At 27.6% G+C, this 25927-nt stretch overlaps 4 protein-coding genes across 19 annotated transcripts; 2 read left to right on the forward strand and 2 right to left on the reverse strand.

Annotated features, from left to right (window-relative positions):
- Position 1: 1 nt before the first annotated feature.
- LOC122631008 (E3 ubiquitin-protein ligase RBBP6) lies at positions 2 to 13608 on the reverse strand. 4 transcript variants are annotated; one of them, XM_043816300.1, is made up of 16 exons: positions 13357 to 13608; positions 12338 to 12521; positions 12014 to 12248; positions 11547 to 11786; positions 11313 to 11479; positions 10867 to 11229; positions 9840 to 10101; positions 9503 to 9770; positions 9099 to 9408; positions 8891 to 8960; positions 8534 to 8818; positions 8158 to 8460; positions 7716 to 8009; positions 3471 to 3719; positions 3141 to 3368; positions 2 to 3029 (listed from the first exon to the last, which is right to left on the reverse strand). In XM_043816300.1, the coding sequence occupies exons 2-16, from the start codon at positions 12501 to 12503 to the stop codon at positions 602 to 604; spliced, it is 5868 nt and encodes a 1955-aa protein (XP_043672235.1). In that variant the 5' UTR covers positions 12504 to 12521; positions 13357 to 13608; the 3' UTR covers positions 2 to 601. The 4 variants fall into 4 exon arrangements, with proteins under 4 accessions (XP_043672235.1, XP_043672148.1, XP_043672408.1 ...); XM_043816213.1 differs by having other exon boundaries at positions 13274 to 13608; XM_043816390.1 differs by having other exon boundaries at positions 3 to 3029; positions 9503 to 9746; positions 13274 to 13607.
- Positions 13609 to 14280: 672 nt separating this feature from the next.
- On the forward strand, positions 14281 to 15134 carry LOC122631420. The gene is made up of 2 exons (XM_043817119.1): positions 14281 to 14728; positions 14786 to 15134. Exons 1-2 carry the CDS (start codon positions 14641 to 14643, stop codon positions 14941 to 14943), a joined length of 246 nt encoding a protein of 81 aa, XP_043673054.1. The 5' UTR covers positions 14281 to 14640; the 3' UTR covers positions 14944 to 15134.
- Positions 15135 to 19619: 4485 nt separating this feature from the next.
- LOC122637820 lies at positions 19620 to 20900 on the reverse strand. Of its 5 annotated transcripts, none has more exons than XM_043830240.1 (3): positions 20761 to 20900; positions 20358 to 20589; positions 19620 to 20283 (listed from the first exon to the last, which is right to left on the reverse strand). In XM_043830240.1, exons 2-3 carry the CDS (start codon positions 20576 to 20578, stop codon positions 19848 to 19850), a joined length of 657 nt encoding a protein of 218 aa, XP_043686175.1. In that variant the 5' UTR covers positions 20579 to 20589; positions 20761 to 20900; the 3' UTR covers positions 19620 to 19847. The 5 variants fall into 5 exon arrangements, with proteins under 5 accessions (XP_043686175.1, XP_043686185.1, XP_043686196.1 ...); XM_043830250.1 differs by having other exon boundaries at positions 20502 to 20657; XM_043830261.1 differs by having other exon boundaries at positions 19620 to 20273; positions 20501 to 20657.
- On the forward strand, positions 20783 to 25599 carry LOC122637778 (COP9 signalosome complex subunit 5-like). Of its 9 annotated transcripts, none has more exons than XM_043830163.1 (5): positions 20783 to 20900; positions 21976 to 22153; positions 22271 to 22505; positions 22570 to 22764; positions 22875 to 25599. In XM_043830163.1, the coding sequence occupies exons 2-5, from the start codon at positions 22002 to 22004 to the stop codon at positions 23319 to 23321; spliced, it is 1029 nt and encodes a 342-aa protein (XP_043686098.1). In that variant the 5' UTR covers positions 20783 to 20900; positions 21976 to 22001; the 3' UTR covers positions 23322 to 25599. The 9 variants fall into 9 exon arrangements, with proteins under 9 accessions (XP_043686098.1, XP_043686133.1, XP_043686081.1 ...); XM_043830198.1 differs by having other exon boundaries at positions 22288 to 22505; XM_043830146.1 differs by having other exon boundaries at positions 20852 to 20981.
- Positions 25600 to 25927: the final 328 nt, after the last annotated feature.

The following is a 25927-nucleotide window of genomic DNA, read 5'->3' on the forward strand; positions in this document are numbered from 1 at the left end:
TATATATATATATATATATACACATGTATATATATGTATGTATGAGATATTACATTATGAAAGTACAATATAACATTGAGATAGCAGAAATCCTAAAGATAGGTGTTCTTTAGCAATACCATCATTGGAAATCTTAAGGATATTATGACCTACTGACAGCTATAATGTACATTTCTTTATAAATGATGATACTTATAGGGTTTTAACATTGAAATCAGAATATAATTACTTAAAGGCCATACAATATTACCAGATAGAAGAAATGCTTTCCTTGTAAACACAATATTCTATTTACTCTGTATATATTCATAAATTCGTTATGATCATAAAATTTGTTCATTAATAAATAATTCATTAATAATTTTTATAGTTCATATTAACCTTAAAGTCCAAATTACTTTTGGACTTTGTATTAACATTATGTATACAGTAAGAAGCAGTTACCTATTACAGTTCATGGATATGCAAAGAACAATGCACATTTTTCACTTTCGTCAATAATTTATGCAATCGTCAATGCTTGTTTTAATTTTAAAAGATATTTACCAAAAAGAAATGTTTACCAATATTTCATTAGAAGTTTCAAAATTACCTAATGATGTCATTTATGTTTCGACTTTTTTTTCTTCTTGGATTGCTTACTCCTGCTTTTTGATTTTTTTGATTTTTTTCTGTGTTTTTCTTCATCAGTGCTTGTCTCAGATGAATCAGTGTAACTATCAGATTCTGAACTACTATCTTTTTTAGTAGATTTCTTCTTTTTATGTTTCTTATGTTTCTTTTTCTTCTTTTTATGCGATTCATCAGAACTATCAGAATCGGAACTTGTGCTTTCAGAACTGCTGGATGTATCTTCACTGCTAGTAGATTTAGACCTTTTTTTCAAGGACTTTATATCTATATCCTTTTCTAATTCTGATTCTTCAAGTTTTAATTTTTTGGTAGGTAAATTGATAATTTTACCATCTTCAGGTTCAGATTCAGAATCAGATGCAGAGTAATCAGGTTCAAAACTAGATTCATCGAGTATGCTACGTTTACGATCAGATACAAGTCTAGGATTTTTTCTTTGTTTTTTTAAAGTCTCTACAAGAGGAGGTTCTGGATTATCATAATTAATTTTGCTTTCATTTGTCTCAGTCTTTTCCTTCAAAATTACATTTTCTCTGTGCTTTTGTTTCTTTTCTTGACTTTTTTCTTTATCTTTCTTATGTTTCTTTTCTTTACGTTTCTTGTGTTCTTTAGATTTACTTCTACTACGATGTTCCTTCTTTCTTTTTTTATCTTCTCTTACTTTTTTATCTCTTCTTCTATCATCTTCATCTTCTTTAGGTTTACCAGGGCCTACTTTAGGTACTTCGTTTCTTTTAAATACGCACGGAGGTGTTCTACCTCTCCTTTCTCGTTCTCGATCTTTTTCTCTATCTTTATCCGATCGTTCTCCTTTTGTTTCGCCTCTATTCGATCGAAAATCTTGTCTTGATTCTATCCTCGTATCTCTTAATTCGTGCCTCTCATGTCTGAAATCATTTCTATCCCTTGAACGTTCACCTCTGTCTTTATCTCGTTTCCTTTCTTCTAGAAAGACTTTACGATCGGTACTTGGTATACCCAATGAAGAATCGACTCTTCTCTCCATAAGTGGTGATATTCTCTTATCTCTTGTACTTTTTGGAGATCGACTTCTAGACTGATTTTCACTTTTCGTTTCCCTTCTATCTAAAAAGCCTTTAATTGGACTAATTTTTCTCTCTTTGTTATCTTCCACTTTGTCCCCAAGTCTCTCCTTAGCAGACAAACGCGTTGGAGAATAAGTCTCTGGAACTGGTTTAAACTTTGTTCGATCTATCTTCGCTTTTTTCAAAGGTTCTGTAATTTCTACATTTCTTTCATTTCTACCAACGTTAATGGTTACATTCACACTTTTTCGTTGTTCTCTAGTTGGTTCTGCTTCAAGCACCTTTGGCTCTGGATTTTGATATAATATCTTCCTACTCTCACTAATCTTTTTTATTTCTATTGGTCTTATCGCATTAATAGCTTTTTGAAATATGGCATTCTCAGCTCTTTTTAAAACTTCAGAAGTAACTACTTTCATTGATTTTGGTTCGTCCATTTGCATTTTATCTGTAGGAGATTCACATACATCATCAGACTTTTCTATTGTATCATCTCTTTCCCATTTAGAAAGCTCTGGTACAGGAGCTAAAAATTCATCTTTCTTTGGTGATTTTTCCTCACATATAGTTTCTTTATCCTCTACTTCATTTTCTGACAATAAAGAATATTTTTCTGTAATTACAGTATTTATTTCCGTATCATCTAAACCACTGTAAAGACTATCTATTGGTTTTATTTCTGATTTTAATTCTGGTATGGGTTTAAAATTAGGATTGGGTGGATTTGTACCAAATTCTGTATGTTCCAATCTTTCTGGACTAGGTTCGTTATATTCAGGTGGTTCAGGATTCATGGCTAAAGATTTATCTTCAAATTCTTCTTTTGCAGAAACTATGGTTTCGTTAGGTATACACTCTATTCTGTTATCTACGTTATCATCCTCATTATTTGGTTTTACAGTTTCAATTTTGATGGGTGAAGTTACTTCTGTTTTATTTTCTGTCAATGTATCCTCACTCTCAGTCATTTTAATTGGCTCCTCTTTCATTACCTCCTTTTGTCCCGATTTTTTCTCTTTCTTCTTTTTTTTCTTCTTTTCTTTCTCATCGCTGTCTTTCTTCTTTTTCTTTTCTTTGATCTTTTTCTCTTTCTTCTTATCTTCTATTTTCTCTTCATGCTCCTTCTCTTTCTTCCTCAGTCGTTCTGGAGAGGTGTCCTTCGCTTCGCTTTTACTCTTTTGTAAATATGGAGTTGGACTCTTCCTGTTCTTTTTTCTTTCTACGGAACGTCTTTCATACCTATCATGACGATCCCTGTCCTTTTCAGGATCATAATCTCTATCACGTCTATCTTTATCTCGTATACGGTTTTTGTCTTCTACTCTGTGACGATCTCTTTCATCTCTGTAACTATATATAATACAAACATTATTTAAATTAAGAATTATTAATTATAGTACAATAAGCAATTTTTGCAAGTTTATCTTTAGAAAGAATAAGATAGCATCGCAAAAGACATACCGATCTTTATCATAATCTTTCTTTTCTATATGTCTGTCTTCATCGCGACGATCACGAGGATGTCTATCATCACGATCTTTTTCTTTTTCACGTCTATCTCGATCATCTTTTTCTCGAATTCTATCATCATGGTCTCTTGATAATGCTGGTCTTTCACGATCTTCTCGATCTCTATTTACAATTCTTCTGTCTCTATCTTCTCTTACACGATCATCGCGTTCACGAATTCTATATTAAAAAATATATATATATATAATTAACATTAAATCTTTCCTTTTTTTTTTTTAGTTTTATTTTTGTAATTATATATTTATATTTAAAGTATTTTACCTGTCATCTCTAAAGGTTAATCTATCACGATCCTCAGTATCATGATCCTTCAATGGATGTTCACGATCTTCTTGATCTCTTAATACACGTGTCCTTTCACGATCTTCTCGTAAAGGTCTATCCAAATGTTCAACACCTGGAGGAGAAAGGTCATAATAACCTTCAGTTCCTGGAGGTGCAACATCATCAAATCGTTTATGAGGTGGATCTCGAAGTGGACTACCAAAACGTTGTGAAGGTCCAGAATATCTGTTGACAAAAAGTAGAAAAAGCTGATCATGTATCCGTTACATAATACAAAAAAATGCAATAACATTCTTTATATGTCAAAGTAAAAAAATTAGTATACAAATTTTATATACCCTTAATATTTTCGCACATTCACTAATACCTTTTGCTTTAAAAGTCATATATAAATTTAAAAGGGAGTTATCGTGTTAACCTGGGTAAAAATAATCACAATGTATTTTCTATCATATCAAGTAAATATTTTCATCTCGTATAGAGAGTTATCAAAATCATAAACTTACTTTTAACAGTAAATAGAATAAACAGCAATAAGAATAATATATGTAAGTCATTTTTGTTTAATTATTATTTTTCATATTCTGCTCCATTTAGCTAGGTACTTTATTAATTTTTAATAATACAAAACTTTGAATAACTGATGAAATGTGTTATGTTGTAATTGACAATAAATCAAATATTTAAAATAAAACTTTACAAAACCGTTTCATCCACATTTGAAAAATTTTTTTTCAAAGCCAAAATATTCTACAAGGTATAACAACTCAGAATAATATGTTACTCAAATTTTGTAAATAATAGAATAAAGTATCATAAAAATACATGAAATGATTAAACCAACATTTATAACTTTTTGTACATGTTAAGTGCAGCAAGGGAAATACATAAGTATTATATTAGATATGCAGTATTTGCTAGTATTTCTCTGTAAAATAAGTTTACTCACCAAAATACAATTAAGTATGTACTTATTCAAAAGTTATATAAAAGTCAGCCAGATTGTAATTTCTATCATGTTGGTAATTCATGTTTCACAAACATTTTTAACATGCTCAGTAATACCTCTTGCTTCAAGCACTGCAATTTAACAAAAATACAGATGTTTCTTTTATTTTGTTACAAATGTTGATTTGGCCCTGAATTCACCTGATTCAGAAACCATGTAGACGTGTCAATCAGCTGGGTAGCTTCTGCAATCTCCAAGATGGTCCATGTTGATCAAATTTTTCCTTGCTTCTTTCTTCTTCTTTCACTTTTTGACTTTATATATTCTTATTTTATATAACGTAATATTAATATATGTATAATAACACGTTATGTACATGCAATGAAATGACAATGATTAAAGTAATGGTGACATGTGTAGCTTCATGGAAAATAATAGTTTGTGTTATATATATAAAATAATATTTTATAAATTTAATATAATAAAATAGAACACATAAATGTTCAATAAAATTACACAAAAATTAGCTATGAAGAGAAACATAACAAACTGTTGTTTGTTGTACATAATACTCAATTTAACATTATCCAATTTTTTGGAAATGTGTATCAAAATGAAATCATACAGAAGGATTTGATACAGTATCTTAAATAATATATACACTAAATATGATTCTTAGATATAGATATATAAATATATATATATATAAATATATATATATATAAATATATATATACACATATATATATAGTATGTATATATACACACTATAGATAATAATAATATAGATATAATTAAGATTCAACAACACATAGCAATGGCCATGTTTATACAAATAATATTAAATATTTACTTATTTCATATTTCTTATTAATCTATAAAAAGTCGACTATTTCATAATATAAAATTAATTATATTAAATATTTAGAATAAAGCTAATGTACAACTTATATACAAAATATATACTTAAATAATTTGTTTCCAAAACTTATCAAATTTTTTGTAGAATATATAATCGGAAAGGCTACTATATTTAAAAATATTCATTTACACATACTGTTATTAACATTATTCAATTATATATTCTTCAATTTACAAAGTTAATGAAATAAATGTAATGAACGAATTGTTAGACACACTAAAATAAATTTCTAATATATAAGTAGTAAATTTTATATTATAGTATTTCTCAAATGTGATTAAAATATTGAATTATTTTCATTATAAACATTCACTAATTATTTCTACTTTTAAAATTTTATAAAGAGAAATATGTAATAACATAAAATTAAGTAATTAATAAATTTATAAAATAGCAACAGTATAAAGAAACAATAGCATAATTTAAGTATCATGATTTCAAATTTGAGTTTTAATTCTACTCAAAATATAATACCTTATTATTCAATGATATTAATGATGCATATATATTGTTCACATATAGTTCTTCAAAAACATGTATAGCATATTAAAGAAATCAATACATCACCAAATAAAAAGCTACTATTATATTTTTCGTAGATGTGTGAAAATAGTTTAACTATATCTTTTACTATTTCAGTAAAATCATACTTATAAATTTTTATGATACAGAATCCATTTCATACATAACATTCTGAAAGATTCTTATCGTGTTTTAATAAAATTATGATGTAATATACATTGTGCTTTATAACAAAAAATACAACAAAACAATACAACAGAATATATACGTGCATTATGCACACATCCGCATACATACATTTTGTCATTCATGAATCCAGTACCATTCCTTGAAAAGTATAACATTTTTACTTATGCCAATTTCACAATGTAAACGAATGTTTCTTCTGCAGGTAACTTACAGTTTATAAAAAGTCTCAAATTCGGAAAAATTTAGTTTTAGTAATGCTCTTAAGTATATTATCATAATATAAAGCATGATCACAAATCTATTATAGTAAATTCTTAGGAACTTAATTGCATTGTTATTTGTTAAAAAATAGTTCTTTAGTTCATGATATTATATTCATATTAATTAATATAAAACAGAGTTCATGGCTTTTTTCAAAATTAAAATGCACATCATTGTTATAACAGTGCATATATCATGAATTTATATTTGCTGAATGTTTCTAAACAAGCTTATAATTAAATATTTGTACTATGCATCACATATTTGCCAACACTATTTAAAGAATTCTTCATAAATAATAGATACATCTCAATATAAATAATACGTTTCACCTTATAAACATTTTTAACTTCTGTTGTTAATATCAAAATTTATCTATTTTAAGTTTTAGCTTTGAAAAAATAATATATCATAAGCTCTACTACTGTATATAGATACTACTTTATATAAAAGTTATAGATATAATAGGATAAATATACAGTAGAATGCTTGAAGAATGTTGATAGCACATGTATATACATATGTATTTGCAACAATATTAAATTGCAATAAACTATAATGTATAAAATAATATGTATTAAGTGAAGTATTAATTTTTATTATCCCTAAAGATAAAACTTCATTGCATGCTATGTTTTTCTTATTTTTTATAGTAATAAAATTGTGTACAATTATTTATAACGTCTTCTTTCATTTATCAACGGTTTTCTCACAATATTACGATTTCATAAGGGTTTTCAATGCACCAATATTGCATAATGCATAGTGGTAAAATTAATAAAAATATGCATAAGTTTGGAACAATTCAAAATAAATTAATCTAATAAAATGTATTATTTACTATTACAAATGACTAGAACTATATATTAAATGCTTCTCAGATATAAATATGTAAAAACATTAATATGTGCACATAAAAAAAACGATTACTGATATAACACATATATTGAATGTACCAAACTTATGTTTCAAACCCATTTTATTATGTGCAAAGTGCACACATACACACACACGCATATATATATATATATATATACATATACATATACATATACATATACATATACATATACATATACATATACATATACATATACATATACATATACATATACATACGCATATATATATATATATATATATATATATATATATATATATATATCAACATTTCTATTATTGTTTGAATAATAAAAATGTTTAAAAATCTATTGCATACATAAATTGTAAAAAATGTGGTCATAAAATTACTAAAATCGCTTGTGCTCTATTAGTAATGTACTCAAGCCATTGTACGATTAGAACAACAGCATAAATATGTTGATAGACGATTTGCTTAACATTTACATGTATTAAAATACTATTGAGGCGAAAATACCTGTTGTAGGATTCATAATAGTCTTTCCTGTCCGAAGGTGGAGGTCCCAATGACATAAGAGGTGGTGGGTGACCTCCAGTGACTAGATGAGGCAACAATGGCGGTATGTTATGCTGGGATGGTTGATTTCTTATTGGATATCTAGATATCGGTCTGTCTCTAGGTGGTAAGTCACGCTCTCGATCTCTGAACTGATATTCATGCGCCGGAGAATCATTATAATAACTATTATATCCATCTCGTGGTTCTCGTGATCGAGGACGTTCTCTTTCACGATCTCGATCTCTTTGAAATCTGTAATAAAAATGATATATTCATTATTGCAATGGAAGTTGGATGATGATGATGATGATGATGATGATGATGACGATGACGATGACGATAATGATAATAATAATAACAATAATAATAAAACAATAACATAAAATAAATAAGAAGATACCTGGGTGGTGATCTTAATGGAGATCTATATCTGGGTAGTATTTCTCGATCTCGATCTCTATCACGATCTCTATCCCGATCTCTATCGCGCTCACGATCTCTTTCTCTTTCTCTATCTCTTTCTCTATCTCTTTCTCTATCCCGATCACGATCGCGATCGCGATCGCGATCTCGATCTCGATCTCGATCTCGATCTCGATCTCTGTCTCTGTCTCTATCTCTATCTCTGTCTCTGTCTCGCTCTCTATCTCTATCTCGAGGGATAGACAATCTGGGAGATTGACTTCGTGAATATGATCTGGATCTACAAATACATTAAATAAATAATCGTATTATATAAAATATGTTAATTCTAATAACAATGTTGCATTAATTACCTGCTAATAGAGAAACTGCCACTTCTCGATCTACGTTTTGGTGTACGACTACGAGCTCTTAATGGCAATGGAGATCTTGATGATCTTCTTTTAGGAGGACTTCGTGATCGACTTATACGACCCGGGAATGGTGATCTTCGACTAAAAGAACGTGATCTAGATCTGGTGTAACTACGAGATCTTGATCTTGTTCTACTTCTTCTTCTATGTTTCCCAAGCCTCCTATCTCTTTCATCTTTTTCCCTGAGCATTCTTTCAAATGCTTCCAATGGATCGTCAATAATACTAATAAATAACAAAAAAAATTATAATAGATTATAGATCCACAGTATAAATGTTAAGTAAAATTTAACTTACCCAGGAGGATTTCCATTATGTACATTCCTCCCCAATCCTGGTGGTGGTGGCTGTATACCTCTGTACCCAACTAAATAAAAGTTCATATAATGATCATTGAAATAAAAACTATGATAATATTTAATCATATATAACAACATGTAAAATGAGTGTATATTATATTTTCTCTAATATTGCTTTAACATATATGATATATAGTATTGCTTACTATGATGTAATCCACGGAGAGGTCTTGGTGGTCCGTTATAATTACGTGGTGGTTGAGATGGTCTGTATCCTGGTTGCTGATAAGGTGGTCTTTCATATCTTGGTGGACCATAATGAGAACTTTGTTGATGAGGATACATTGGTATACGATGAGTCATATATGGATCTGGTAAAAGTGGAGGATTATGTGGTTGTGTATTAGGTGGAGGTTGATTATAATTTGGTTGTGGTATGCGATCTTCTCCTGGTGGGAAAGGTAATAGAGGTGGTTGATTTCCAGAAGAAGGAACATGTAAGTGGGGTTCATCGACCTGTAATTGAAAATATTCCATATAAATATAATTCTACATTATAGTATAATATGTAACAAAGTACTAATGAAGTATTTCTATATATCAAACTTACAGTAGGAGTCCCAGGTCGATCTTCTGTTGATCTTCGCATTCCACTATCATAATGCATAGTGGACGAGTAATGTCCATCATCTGGTGGCATACCCTGATAAGTTTTTGAAGGAGGTTGATTCATTACATGTGGTAATGTCGTTCCCTGAGATGAATAATCGCTATGTTGAGAGTGCCTAGGTGATAAAGATCGCCTACGACTCACTGTTCGTAAATTTTCCATCCTACGACCACGTTCTCCACTCCTATAATTTCCAGTAGAATCCAATCTTAAGAAAAAAATATTATACTATACTGCACTACTCTTTTGTAACATTACTTGTATTTTGTTTACAAACCTTTCACGATGACCATCCCTACTAAAACTTCTTCGTCTTTCTCTTGATTGTCTTTCTCCACTATAGTCATTGTCACGATCTTTTTTATCACGACTTGGAGGATCACTTCGTTCAAGATCTCTTTCTGGTGAACTGCCAATAGCAGGAATTGGTAATAATGGTTCTGTTCCTGGTGGTGGTGGAACTTCTGCTTCTTCATCAGTTGTTAACTTTGTTACCGAATCACTTTGTAAATCTGATTCAGAATTTGACTCGGGAAGTGCTACAATAAAAAGAAATAATAAAAAATAAAATTAATGTATAACAAGAATAAAAATAATATTTATATAATATTACAGACTGCTAACACTTTAAACAATATGTATTTTGTTTATATTATTCTATTATGAACTTTACATTTAGTTGATAATTGAGGTTAGGTACAATAAAATATCAGCTGCTAAAATAAACTTTGAACTACACAATTACGTCACATTACATTGAGAGTCTACAAAAGAATCACTGATATAACATTAAATACGCACGATTTTTTGATCGCAACATACGAAAGTATATGACATTAAAAGTAGACTCGTTACGCACGTCGATAATGGCGGCTGTCATTACTTTTGCGTAAGAATTAAAATTAAAAGGTAGCAAAATTTGGAAATAAATTTTTCTCCCCCCATTCCTGTTTCTTATAATTATATTTTAAAATGATATTTTTATACACAAAATTCTTTGTGTATGATTTTAATGAAGGTTAAGTAACAAAATGAAGTGTAAATTTATAACATTTAAACTTTTTAATATAATCTATTCATATTTTATTGTATAATTACGTTTTATTTTTCTTTTTTGATAAGAAGAAAATATAAAATTTGGAAATATAAGATTTGTAATGATTTAGATTAATGGTGTAGTAAACTAATAGTATATATATTTGAAAATTTATTATTTGTATTTATTATTTAATGGATATCACGTAATAAAAATAATTAATTTTAACGACACATAAATACATACAAAAGAGAAAAAGAGTACTCACTTGTTGTAGTTTGCGGTTGTGCACTAGTGGATGGAAATTGTTGTGGTAAGGATTCAAAATTAGCAGATGGTTCAACATATTCTACTAATGTATTACCAACACTAGATGTTTGAACACATTTAACTTGGCCAGTGGCTTGTGTAGTAGGTTGTATTTCAATTTTTGGTGGTTCTGGTTGCACTACCGACTGATTAATTGGAGCAGGTCTATATGTTTGTCTTTTAGCATATCCAGTTTCGTTTTTAAAATTCATAACAGCATTACGTAAAAATCGATTTGGTATAAGCGTTTCTGGTGAAACATCTTTTTCATTGCAATCTGGACATTCGTGTTCTTCAGATTCTAATAAAAATGTACGAATACCTGTTACATAAAATAATAATTATTATACAACAATATATATACTATAGAATTTTACTTTATATTCATTAAAAAGATGAATTTACATTCGTCACAAAAAGAATTCCCACAACATGGTATCATTACTGCATCAGTTAACAAATCCTTACAAATGTTACACAATAGATCTTCTGGTATTTCTAGCTTTTCTACAATAGGTTCAGGGTCTTGAGAAAATGGTGGCTTTTCTTTTTTACCTTCTTTGTATGCTTGACTAAAATAATCACAATAGTCATTATTTACAATGTTACAATGAGTCTAATTCTTAATTAGAAACTTACTGGTCAATAGCAGGAACAGCATATTGCCCTGTAGGTGTCATCATTGCACCTGGTACTAATGGACCTTCAACTGGTACCATAAAACTCCTAGGAATTCCTGTACTCTTTTTAATTTCAATTGGCTCTTGGTTTGTACCAAGAGGACAATTTTTTATCCAATGTCCAGGTTGATGACATTTATAACAACGATAGTTTGTAGGTACATCTCCTGTCTGATTTGCACCACGTATTTTCATGTAGCTAATGAAACATGAAAAATGAATATTTGTATCTATCAATAATAATGATAATATTAAAAAGAACAGTAACAATAACATTGAAATGGAATAAGTATAATATAGTAATATTATATACATTTAATAAATTGATTTAATAGAATATTTTTAATTGTTTTTATGTTATTTTAAATGTAAAAGTATAGAGATAGCATTTTATATATATAACTGTTGAAAATTTCATACACGTACTTTGATGGATCATAGTCTTGAGTCGATTGAGTCATCATAGCTCGAATTTTATCTTCTTCTGAACCATCAAGTCTAGTAAGATCTACACCACGTCCCAAATTAGCTTCATCTTTTAAATTACTGAATGGAGGTGTTTCATTACGATCCCAGGATCTTTTCTGCTGAATTGTCAATGGAACTCTAGCAACGATAAGGCTAGTATTCTTTGCTATTAATGCATTGTCATCTGTATAATCTAAAAATAAAATTCTTTTATAATTGTGTTATTCTTTACAATTTAATAATATATATAAGAAAATAAGAATAATATTAAAAAGAAATTGCCTTCTTTTGTTTGGGCATTTGTTATTTGTAGATCAAAATCAGTATTTTTTCCAATACGTTTCTGATGAAAAATAGCTTTCTTAAGATCTGCCACAGAAATATGGAGTCCATCAAAAGAAACGGTATCATAGTCCAATGTAGATTTAAACTTATAATGGACTGACATCTTGGATGTTTAAGTATCCTATGGATGTAAAATAAAAACAAAGAATTAAAATACAAGTAATATGTCTTTAATACCTTTATAAATACTTTTATAAAAACAAATATCGAATAATTTTTAGTTTTTCTAAACAAAGATATAAAACAGTATTTACATATTAGACTTTGCATATTTGAGGGGAAGGTAGGGTGACATATACACTTTTTATATATTTCTATATGAATATAGTGTGTAACATAACATGTGTAAACAAAATTGTTATAATAAGAAGAAAACATAAGATAAAACTTTTAATCAATTTATACATTATTCGAATAAAAGTAAAGGTTTTTATATAGAGTGTATATAAAATACAACACATATAGATATACAGCACTATAGCATTTCATAATTTTATTAAAGGAGCATTAAATCTGATAGGAAAAATTTTCGATGTATCACATCAGATGCTAACTTATATTACTCTGTTTTAATCTGTATATAGGTTAGATAATTACAATTTAATCTCCATATGCATAAGAGATTATAAGACGAAATATACGTAAGCAGTATTGTACATTTATTAATTCTTATGAAGTGCAATTAAGGAAGATTCGGAATTATAAAAATTTATAAAAGATTACAATCACGCCACAGATACGTAAATTAGAATATTATGATGTTTTGATCAAAGATGGATAAACACAATACATATTTCGAATATCTATATAAAAGATTACTATACTAAAATAATAAAATGATGATGAAATATGTAATAAACTATAATATATTACCTTAAATCAAATTCGTGCTCACATTACGAACACAACAATACAATGCGAACACCACAAACGCGAAGTGAACAATTCGACCGTACCTGGTAAGGGTTGAAAATATTCAGTTTATAGACGGCACAATCGGTATCACCTCAGGTACTAATATTACAAATAAATTTATCTCAAATGCTTTTTTCGTTGAAATTCTGTCTGCTTTTATACAAACTTGTAAAAAAGAATCATTTTAATGAAATGAAAAATATATTAATTATTTCACGTCGTTGCTGAGTACTTCCGTCTAGTGAATTATATATCACAACTAAATTTCCCTAGTTTTCAAGAGGGAGAAAGAGAAAGAGAGCAATTGCACTTTCAAGTAATTCTTACATTGGGAAAGTCAACAACTATTGATAACAGAAAACTTAACTTTATTAAAATAAATTAATATAACTTTCTGTGTAATGATGTTGTAATGCTCTGTGTGAAGCGAAAGTAATACGGATTCGTAGTCTTACTAGTATCTGAGAGATGGCGCTGCAGTTGTGTTGCCAACTTTATTGTGCGCGGTATGTTTTTAGCGTCATTACAAATCACACACGGTGTGTCTTTTTCACATTTTAAAGATTTACTGAAAGGAATTTATACTTTTATTTAGTTACTAACGTATAAACAAAGTATGATCATTTCGTATATTACAAATATATAAATATTATAATCAATATGTATAGTATCATAATCTACTTTATCCTTTATATGATTATCTTACGTAATTCTACATATAATAATTTTATTGTAATACAAAATAAAAAAACTTGATACCATTTAGTAAATATATAATTTTACTAAAATTTCCCTATAAGTATATGTATATATGTATACATACATATACGTATTTACTATGTACATTCTATGATTTTGCTATATTTTATTTATGTAGTATGAGATTTAAATAAAACAATCGATATTATCAAATAAATATAATTGATTAAGAAATAAAGAAAGATGCAATCTTTTCTAAAAATAGGTAACAAAACTAGGAGAAACAACGAAACTTACTTCTCGAACGAAAAAAGAACAAAGTAACTTGTTGACAACATTGTGATCTGAAGATTATAAATTGAATACTCGATTCTCCTATAAAAAACAAAAGTAACCAATAACAAATAAGTTCCACTAATTTTGATTGGATGATACTTGTATTTATATTAATTTTGTCCAATCAAAACTTTAATATATAATATTTTATATGTTACAATTTGTATCATACGTATTTTTATATATATTTTTAGATACGAATTATCTAGTTTAAAATCACAATTTTGAAAAATTCAGTAAAATTATATTTTATCAATTGTATTTATAAAAAAAAACATTACAAAATAATAATGTCAAAATATTCTGATATATTGCCTCAGATACAAAAAACAGATTTGAATTTAAAAATGATATTAGATGAAATATCAAAGATGAGAGGTAATTTTTTATAAAAATATATGCTAAATATATATTTAAAGTAATATTATATTTCAGTTAAATGTGCTCAAATGCAATTGGAAATTTTATGCCTGTATAAACCACAGTGTTTACAAATACTTGAAATGTTAAAAACATTAGAACATGATCAACATTCTTTTATTGACTTACCATCTATACAAGAATCAAATTTGTTATCTGATAATACATCATGAATTATTTAAACTTACTATGTTAATTTAAATATATTAAATATTAATAGGCATTTTTCATTGTTCAGTTTATTCGCATTCAAATTGTTCTTTATTTTTGTTAATTATAAATTGCAAGAAATGGGATATTTATGTTTAAACGTATTATATTCAGATTATAGAATACACATGTAAAATATCAATACAAGTATACATGTACTTATATCATACAAAATAGGTGCAAAAATATAATCTATATTTTTAATTTATTTTTAAACATTTCTAATTATAGATATTAATGTATTTTTTATGTTCCTTATTAATAAAAATTTGATAATAGAAGACAATTTGTATTGTATTACAGATTAAACGTTCTTAATTTTTTTGTAATACATATAAACAAAAATATATATGTTGGAATCACATACAGAATTTGGAATGATTCTCTTGTAATGCCATTTGATATTAATATTTACAATTCATATGGCTAGTAAAAATATATTTTAAAAAAGTTTCATATGGATACAAAAAGAACTTTTTGTACATTTACTATTTTATCATTTAATCTTATCCTCATCTAAATTAATCACTTAGACTTTGAATATATTTCTAAAATATAACATATTAAGTCTTAAGGACTAAGAAAAAATTCTACTGCAATCATTTGTTAGCAAAAATATTAATAAATCATACAAAAGAAAATATTTTTATTACCTAATCTTATTGTTATTTTCTGTACTTTCTAGATCTTTCTATTAATGTATTTTTTACGGTTATTACTTTCAAATGTTTCATATATCTAAAAAACTTTTCATAAAATTTGTTGGCAAAATGTATATACATTAAAGATTAAATATTTGTAATAATAATTAATAGAAATTCTATTATTATATGTATTAAATGCAGCAAAATGTATTCATAGAATGTTTATCAAATTAATTAGCACTATATCTCCACATATATCATTTTAAATAGTTTAAAAACTAGAAATTAGAACTATAATATAGAAATAGAATAAATATAGAATATATAAAACTAGAAATAGAACTATAATTAAAAATATCTTGGGCTTTTTTTGCTGCAAGTGTTTAAATACTTATAAAACAATGATGTTTATTCTTGAAACATTGAATCGTGATAAATGATTCAATAAACATGTTTATATACATATGCCTGATGTTTTAACAATATTTTAATCTATATATTAGTCTAGTGATATAGCTTATTGATTTGGAAAAAACTATTGATTGGAACGTTCTAATTTGCTGTGTAATCTATTTCTTATCATCAATGCTGATATTGATAAAAAATAGATTACTTCATTTCATAATGATTAACGATATGTTAATTGTTCATTGCTAATTTTGTATGTAGAAGTGTATCAGCAATTTCTTGGATAGTTAATCTTGGATCCGGCTCAATCAATTATTTTAAAGTATCATTATAGAGTTCAGCAGATCGCCCAATTCAAATACTATGTGACAAGTCCAAATCATCTCTGGAAAATATTCTAAATCAATGTCGGCACTCATTTATCTTCAAAACGTACCCATATACGCGACAAATGTTTTTTGTTGCAATTGTTGCATTAAACCTCAATTGAAAATGATGCAACATGCAATGGCGTATATGTTCTTCTGTAGGTTGGTAATCCGCGATTTTATTTAGGGATAATCGAAACCTCCTTTTTTGTTCAAAACAATAAATCCACAATCTGCTTCATAATATACGACACAATCTTAATCATTATATGTCAGAGACTTAAATCAAACTTAAACTAATTTATTTATTAACATTTTTCCTTCGAACGTCAATATTGAATTATCAGCAATAGATATTGTTCACGGAAAATTTTACAAGCATCCAAGCGAAAAGTTTAGAGAAGATAAAAAATGTATTTAAGATAATAAATAAAAGGATTAAATGATGTAAAAAATATATATTTAAGGTGATTTTATTCGCTTATTTATCTTTTTTTTATCGATGCTTAAACATATTTCTATGAGTCTAAATTGTTGGTTTGATGGAGTTCATATGTTTATTGAAACAATTGTTTATTCTAAATTAAACTATAAAATTGTGACAATTTTATAGTTTAAAATCTACCTAAAGAATCGAGTCATTAAAAGTAAATACGCAGGTAATTCGGATAGAAACATTCATAACCTTCATATATTGTAATACCTTTCGGGCAAAATTCTCGAAATGGTTATAATTGCCACAAAAGTTTTGTGTTCATTGTATTTTTTTAATTTTAAAGTTGTTATGAATATGAAAATAAATAACATAATAAATTCGATTCTGTATTTAATCCTAAATTACTGTTATTACCATTTACATTTATAATAAAAGGTTCAATGGTGCTTTCAATAAGAATAAATGCTGTAGATGCTTGTTGTAATCCTATTACATCATAAACATTGTATTATTTGTTCATTCATTCTTTATTATACCCACGTCCTGTACGTTCATTTTATAAATATATTAAATTGAATTTGTTATAAAAAGTTTCGGAGAGGTTACTAAATAGAATTTTCGCAAATTTAACGATATTCTTCTAAAAAATCCTTATTGGTTCGCTCATTGCTCGTTCAAAAGATATAAGTTTATTTCATTATTTCTCCTTGAATATAGGAAACAAAAAATGAAATTGCCTTTTAACAAAGAATGTTAACTTAATGTGAATAATAAACGTTATTTAATTAACAGAAAATAAAATTTCTTTATAAACTTCCTTGCATAAAAAAGTAGATATTGCTTTTCTTATTTTGTAGTAATGAAAAGTTAAGAAAGTTACGCTCACTCTGAGCTCTTTACCTAAAATAATATTAAATTTAATTCAAAGTAAGAACTGCTTTTGAGATTTGAAGAAAATATTTTAATATTAGTAATCACAAATATTAAATATGTAACGTTAAGATTATAAGGAAAAAAAAAGAATAGCGACGTTGGAAAGTAACAATGAATTATATAAGAAACGCAAAAAATTATTTCTCATTTTTTAAAAAAACAAATATAATAATTTATTTTATTATTTCTTTTGGTTAATTTTAATATATAAAATAATATAAAATTATATAAAAATTTATTAACAATTTGATATATTTAATGAGAAAGATAAACAAGATGGCGCTTTTGTTTCTTACATGCATCGAGACTGGCATTAAATAAATGAAACGAATGAAAATCGACCAATCAGCTTGCAGAATTTGGGCGTTATTACTATATTGGCAACACCGCTCGAAACATCGAGATCGTTTGGGACGAAATAACGATTCAGTCCAGCTTGAACGGGTGGTAGGTGCAGTCGTTTCGGCTGCTCGCGATTATTTTCATTGCAAATCATTGGCAACGCATTCAATTTTTCGTAGCTTTTTTATAATACTTTTTTATTTTGTAGAGTTATCCCGTTTCAGGCTGGACTTCGAGTACGGATCATATCGAGACGCTGATAATTTCGGATATCGAGGTAAGTGCCAGCTTAGTTTCACTAGCCTATCGTTATAATATAGTCGCCTATCCTATCTTTTTCTATTCCTTTTCTTCTGTCTCGTCAACAACGCTAACCAAAGAACGATTCTAGCTGATGGTGGTCTCTCCGATGGGTGGCCTACCAGGAGGTTATTTCCGGCTTACATTCGATCTTTTGTTTTCGCGTTGCGTGACCATATCTCCACAACGTCTACGCGGTTTAATTCCGCAATTATTTCCTGACCGCCTTTTTAATACGGCTTCTTTTAAGCCGGGCGTAGGCAGGGTAGATGCGTGCGAGATATGCACCTACTAGGGATCTTTAGCCATTGCGGAGGAATGGAAACGTAGAAAACATGTATTCTTTGTTTTGGCGTCCGACGCAAAATTGGCACGTGGAATGAGGTAGAATGATTGTTCTACACCATTTCACATTATTTTTCCTAACCTTGGCGAATTGTATTGTTTCTATAGGAGGTGCATCTAATCTGGTACTTTTTCTATAACCTAATGAAAGGTAATAGCTTTTGTTATAGCATGAGAAAAATCATTGTCAGTGGCTCGTTATGTGTACCCTTTCGAGAGGGTTTTTCGTATTCGAATTTTCAGGTTTTGTAGCATCATAGAAGAAAGAAGGAGCCAGTGGAGGAGCATGCTGCACGATCTCTTCTTCGAGGGTCCAGTTGGAGGAGAACCGGATCACCATGCATATGAATCCATGCCTCTCGAGGGGGATCGGTGACGATCCGGATCACCCATCCCCTTTTCCGGAAAATAGAAAAAGAACATTCTGGTTGTATGTTCTTCGTATAACTTACGATTTCGGCATGAGGGTTGGAATCTAATATACGACGATCCTACAAACAGAATTGGGCGCATGTATATTTTTGCAATTGATACAAATTGGGCCCGGGCCCAAGCCCCACCCGGGGGTGGGTCACCTTCGCAGCAACCTCCACGTGGTGTGACCTGGGAAGTTTATGTATTTCGTGCCTTTGTCCAATTAACAAACGAACAAACATAAACTTGCAAATGGCTGCGACATTATAAAGAACGAATTATCTAGTCATTCAAATGTTTTTGTTTTCTATTCAATAGATATCAGATATTTAATTACTTGAATATCTGATACGCAATTTTTATCGCTATTTCGAAAAAGATATTACTAATCGTATAATAAAACTTTGTTCTTTATTGTATATGGTCCTATTAAATAAAAATATTGATTATTTACTTATAATTGTTTGAATTTATTATTTATAAACGTTCAAATCACTCTCCTACTCCTCGATTTTAGTATTGCGTAATATGTGTTCATTTGTAACGCCGTTACTTCCGTCAACAAACGTCCACGTATCACTTTTTGTAGTTCATTTTTGTAGTTAATATCAAATTCCAAATTATTTAGGTTGTAATTTATAATGCATAATTTATTATTCAATGATACATGTTTCGTCTTAAAAAATGTCTTTGTTTGCGTGCTCATTGTTTTGTTTTCTTTGTTTCGAAATATTACAAGCTAAAGCTTTTACTTTTCTATTACTACGACATAACATCTTTAAAATCTTTGGTTTGTACCTAATAACACGTAATTTAAGTCGTATAAATTGTTTCTGTGTATGTGATAATTTGGATATCAAAGACTGAGTGTTTTTATGTTGTGTATATTTTTTTTCGGCTTGCTTTAACTTCCATCTGAACAATAACATTTGCTTGAACAGCGTGTGTTGTTTTTTTCTTAGTTTACAGATTATGTCGTAGAAACATGTTGATTTAGGTCTAAGTTCTATTTCATTCGATAAATTTAATTCTCGATGGTACGATAACGATGATCTCGCATTCCAATTTTCATCGTCCTTCAAAATTCCGACTTCCTGGCTATGCTGAAACTCCGAGCAAAATAATATCCTGATAGAATTATGAAAATATATGTAAACTAACAGTAAGATAAACAAAAATAAATTACCATAATATTTTTGTCTTCTTGTTCTTTTAAAAGATTAACGTTTGTAGACATTAAATTTATACTTGGAACAATATCTGGCCTAAGTTTTCTATATTTATAATCCATTGTAACATAATCAGTATCTTTGAAATGCAAGTAACATACCATACATTTTTTTAATTCTTCGTCGTTTAATATATTTCTTTTGAGCGATGGTAAAGCAATTTTCCAAGCTATAAACATTTTCGGATTTCCTGGAAAACGATGTGAGGGAACTTTTACTCCCGATGGGCATCCAAGGACACAGCAAGCTCTAACCATACTTCGGAAATTAAACAATTTACAATATTTTTTTATCTTTTACATTATATAATAATTGAATTAATTTTTAATTTCAATTCAAATACATATATTTAACTACTTACTTAATGTCACATATTATTCTTGGTCACGTATGAAAATGCAAATGAAAAAATTTAATACGCAGTTATCATACATATGTCGTGAAGATTGTGTGAAACACTCATGTAAATATAAGAAAGAGTGGCATGTGAAAGTTCGACAAGTAAAGCAATCTAGTTGTTTAACTCTAAACTGACGTCATTGTTAACTATTTCCATATTGTGGATTTAATATATGAAGTATTGTAAATAGGATAGGATTAATTATCGATACATTTACTTTTCCTTTTTTCCTATTCGATTTCTTTGAAATTTTTTAAATTTAGAAGTAATGAATAGCAAAATACGAACAGGAAAACGATTTAATTTAAATGATTAGATATACAATGATATGTATGTTAAACAATCATTTAAAAAGTAAAAAATAGTTCATAATATGAAGCCTGTTTTAATTTTATTGTAGTTAAATTTTATCTACGTTTTGGCTTCGTCCTTAATATTCTTAAACTAATCGATAATTTTGAGAAAATAATAACAATTAAACAATAGTGTTTATATAGTTTTGTAGATATTCGTAAAACTTATAATTGTCAATAACTTTTATGTGTACTAAAGAAGTAGTTATATATAAGTCTAGACAAAAACAGTAGATGTCAATAGAAGTACTCATGTTTCAGGTATAGCGAACAAGATATAATAATCTTTTGCTTATTAAATGTATTATTATTAACATCTTTAAGAAAATAACTCAAATTGGAGGAAGAAACTAATTTCATTTTGTTATTAAAACTTATAATGATTCATGTTAAATATGTTTATGAATTTGGTTTAGGTTAGGTTACATTTAAAAGTAATTGTTTATGATTGTACTTAAGGATAAATATAATGCAAATTTATAATAATATATAATAAACTTGATATATATATATGTAAATTTGTTAGAATTTATATATATGGGTGTGTGTGTATAATATATATATATATATATATATATATATATATATATATTAATCTCATAATTTTAGTTATAATCAATAATCAATAATTAATTATAATATTAGAATTATGGCAAATATTTAATATTTTATGATAGATTTATGTATGATAGATTTATATGATATTTAATAATGGGTTAATATGTAACAGATTTGATTAAAAAATCTATTTTAAAATCCATTTTATTTTTTAAAGTATTGTAAAGAATAATTAATTTAATTAATTAATTTTAATCTGTAATAGTTTATAGCTTTAAGGAAGTAAAAGAAATGGCTAGTACATCCAGTGATCAAAATATTATTGCTCAAAAGACTTGGGAGATGTCAAATAATGTTGAAACAATCAGTACAGTCGATGAAATCTACAGATATGATAAAAAAGAACAACAAGATATATTGGCAGCTAAACCATGGGAAAAAGAGTATGTCTAATATAAATATATAATCATTTGCACAAGTTCAATATTATTCTTTAGAAGTTCATAATAAACAGAAATTACATTTTAATTTTACTAATGTATTGAATTTTCTCAATATAGTCCTCATTTTTTCAAAGATATTAAAATCTCAGCATTAGCATTGTTAAAAATGGTAATGCATGCACGTTCTGGTGGAACATTAGAGGTAATGGGTCTTCTGCTTGGAAAAGTAACAGCAAATACAATGATTGTTATGGATTCTTTTGCATTACCTGTTGAAGGGACAGAAACAAGGGTTAATGCGCAAGCTCAAGCATATGAATATATGACTGCATATATAGAAGCTGCAAAACAGGTGAAATCAAGAGAACATAATTTTTTTCTTTATATTAAGTTTATCTGACAAAATATTTGTATAGGTTGGCAGACAAGAGAATGCTATTGGTTGGTATCATAGTCATCCAGGTTATGGATGTTGGTTGTCTGGTATTGATGTGTCTACACAAATGCTTAATCAAAATTTTCAAGAACCATTTGTTGCTATTGTAATTGATCCTGTGCGAACTATTTCTGCAGGTAAAGTTTGCTTAGGAGCATTTAGAACTTATCCAAAGGTGCGTTGAAAAAGTCATAGAATCATAAATTCTAATATATTTTATGATAATATATTAATATTAACATAATTTGTACTATATTAATATCAACGACTAATCTCAATTTATAGGGATATAAGCCTGCTAATGAGGAACCATCAGAGTATCAAACGATACCTTTAAATAAAATCGAAGACTTTGGTGTACATTGTAAACAATATTATTCGTTAGAAGTATCATATTTCAAATCGTCATTAGATAGACGATTGTTAGATTCCTTATGGAATAAATACTGGGTGAATACTCTTAGTTCTTCTAGTCTATTAACAAATGCAGATTATACTACAGGACAAATATTTGATTTGTCGGACAAATTAGAACAATCGGAAGTTGCGCTTGGAAGAGGATTTGTTTTAGGTGGAACAGATCCACACGATCGTAGTACAGTAGAAAAACTTATTAAAGCAACACGTGATAGTTCTAAAACTACAATTGAAGTTATACATGGTTTAATGGCACAAGTTATAAAAGATAAATTATTTAATCAAGTTGGAACAAATATGACAGATTCTTGTTAAACCATCATTCATAATAAGTTAATTTTAAATGAGAAGCCAAACAAATGTATTTGTGATATAAGCAATATAACTTATGCAGTTTTTCTGCTTTAAATTGTGATTTTTCATGTCTTGTTATGGCACAAGCATGTATTCAAAGACATATATACTTTAAAGACTTAATGGAATAAAAATACATTTTATTTTTACATTTTGATTTGCTTAGAAAGTATATATAATGATGTATAAGCTTTTAAAAGTTTTATAGATCATTATCATGATACTTAAACCTGCTTTTATTATCTTATGTTAACCCGGACTCCAGGATTTTCTAAAACCAAATAAACAGAGGAGCTGCTTAACAAGCTTCTTTCTGCTAACAATAGGTTCTGTACAAAAATATAAAAAGGAGGTTATCGTTAATTATTTATACGACAGTAATTATTGAATTCACAAATGAAACAAATGGAATCAAATTACTATATTCCTAATCAAATAAAATTCTGCAACTGAAAAATTGTATAATTCGATTTCAGTCTTCTGACATTTGGAAAAGTCACGGGAATCCAATAACTCATTTATTAGATATTAAAATAATTGATATATTTTTATGACGATGAAAAGATATAGATATAACTTTACTTGAATTCATTCAATTTATTGATTTACAATATTTATAATACATTACCTAAAAATAGCATAAGAAGCAATGATGAAAATCGTCCTACAAATTACGCGTATGCCGTAAGATAATTATTATCAATATCAGTATTATTGGTATTTGTATTTTTCACCATTATAATTATGATAATAATAATATTAATAATAATAATAATTATTATTATTATATAAATTTTCAGTCATCAAAAAAATATTAGAACGAAATTTATTTATTAATTACATATAACTACTATACTATTTTAATATTTATTAACCTTTGTATTGCCAAAAATACGAGTTATTAGTATTTTATTTACTCAAATGATGTTTTTTTATTTTTATTATTGAATTTGTACTGACATTTATTAGAATATACTACAATTATCAATGATAATGAAGGAATCTTGCTGCATTTATGTGCAGTAATTTTGTTATACAATAAAACGTTAAATTATTTTAATAGTTACGCACTTTCGTAAATTACATTATTAGTTTGTGGTGCGGTTTGATCTTTTAACATTCTAATCGCTGTAAAGCGCATTTGTGCTTTTGTACTTTACGAGTGAAAAATTAATATTTGGAATGTAGAAATATCGCACGCGCTCTTTTATGAGAACGTTACAGCTTTCATTTTTATTATATTCATATGAAATATACATAATATACTTTTAGTAGATCATTTAAGCATCACTGTTTGCAAAAATATTAAGATTCTAGAAATAACTTATGTATTACATATATTATTGTAACAAATACAATAATTTAAAATTATAATAAAATTTAGAAATATTATATTTTAGAAAAAAAAAGAAAACTAACATTTTCGAATTGCATCACTTTTATAGTCATGACAAGATATAATCCATGCAATTTTTTAATAGACTTATGTATACATAAATATGTTTATGCTGTTTAACCAATTTTCATTTAAATAACAGTTGGTAACCTACGTCTTTTTGAAAGTTCTTTCTAATAAATGCTTTTATTTGGAAACAGTAAGTAGAAAATTAAACAATTATTAAGATTTAATAATATAAACATTTAGAAGATTTAAAAAAGATTATTTGTATGTCTTCGAATCTGTTGATATAGCAAACATTACAGAAGCGATCTTTGTAATAATAATTTGTTGTAATATATTATATACCTAATACATAAATGCAGACAAGCTTATATATGGTTAAACGCAATGTTAATGAAAATCATTATTTGATGCTTTTGAATTTGAAAAATGAAATTAATTTTAAATAGGCATACTATTACTATACAAAATACCTGTACTATATTTATTAATAACATTTATTATTTTTGATCCAATGTCAAAAACTTTTAAATGAATTGGTAAAATACAGAACCATGCACGATGACTCGTGCAGTAAAATCTAATAACATTATGTATCTTTAATTCCTACTTCTATTTTATCATACACATGTATAAAAATCCATTGTATGTTATATACGTATGCTTAGTGTATAAACACGAATTTTATGTTACAGCAACACAATAAAAAATAAGCAATGACGAATTACGATAAGCTTTACTTGCGATTAGTATAAATTTCCGTGTACAAATGTGTGACATAATTTTAAACTGTAAAGAAAATAATTCAATTGAATAAAAAAGACCCATAGAGTTTAATAAGATTATCAATCATTTGTAATCACGACATAGAGCGTACGGAATTATATAAATATGATGTAATATACAGTTTTTTAAAGATCAAATTTCCAATGGCATTATGATAATCTCTAAAGTTTCAATTTTGTTATTTTATTAGCACCCATGACAGTACTATTCTTCAAATTTAGATTTTCAAAATCGTTCTTCTACATATTATTAATCACACACATTTTGTGGATAGATTATTTCATGAGATTATAATAGTAAATTGTGTACACTAGCAGTTATTAAACTGCTGAATTTCACAGTAATAGAAGATTCCCTTCTATCTTATTATATATATTAT

The sequence above is a fragment of the Vespula pensylvanica genome, chromosome 1, assembly GCF_014466175.1.
Source record: "Vespula pensylvanica isolate Volc-1 chromosome 1, ASM1446617v1, whole genome shotgun sequence".
In the NCBI taxonomy this organism is placed as follows: Eukaryota; Metazoa; Arthropoda; class Insecta; order Hymenoptera; family Vespidae; genus Vespula; species Vespula pensylvanica.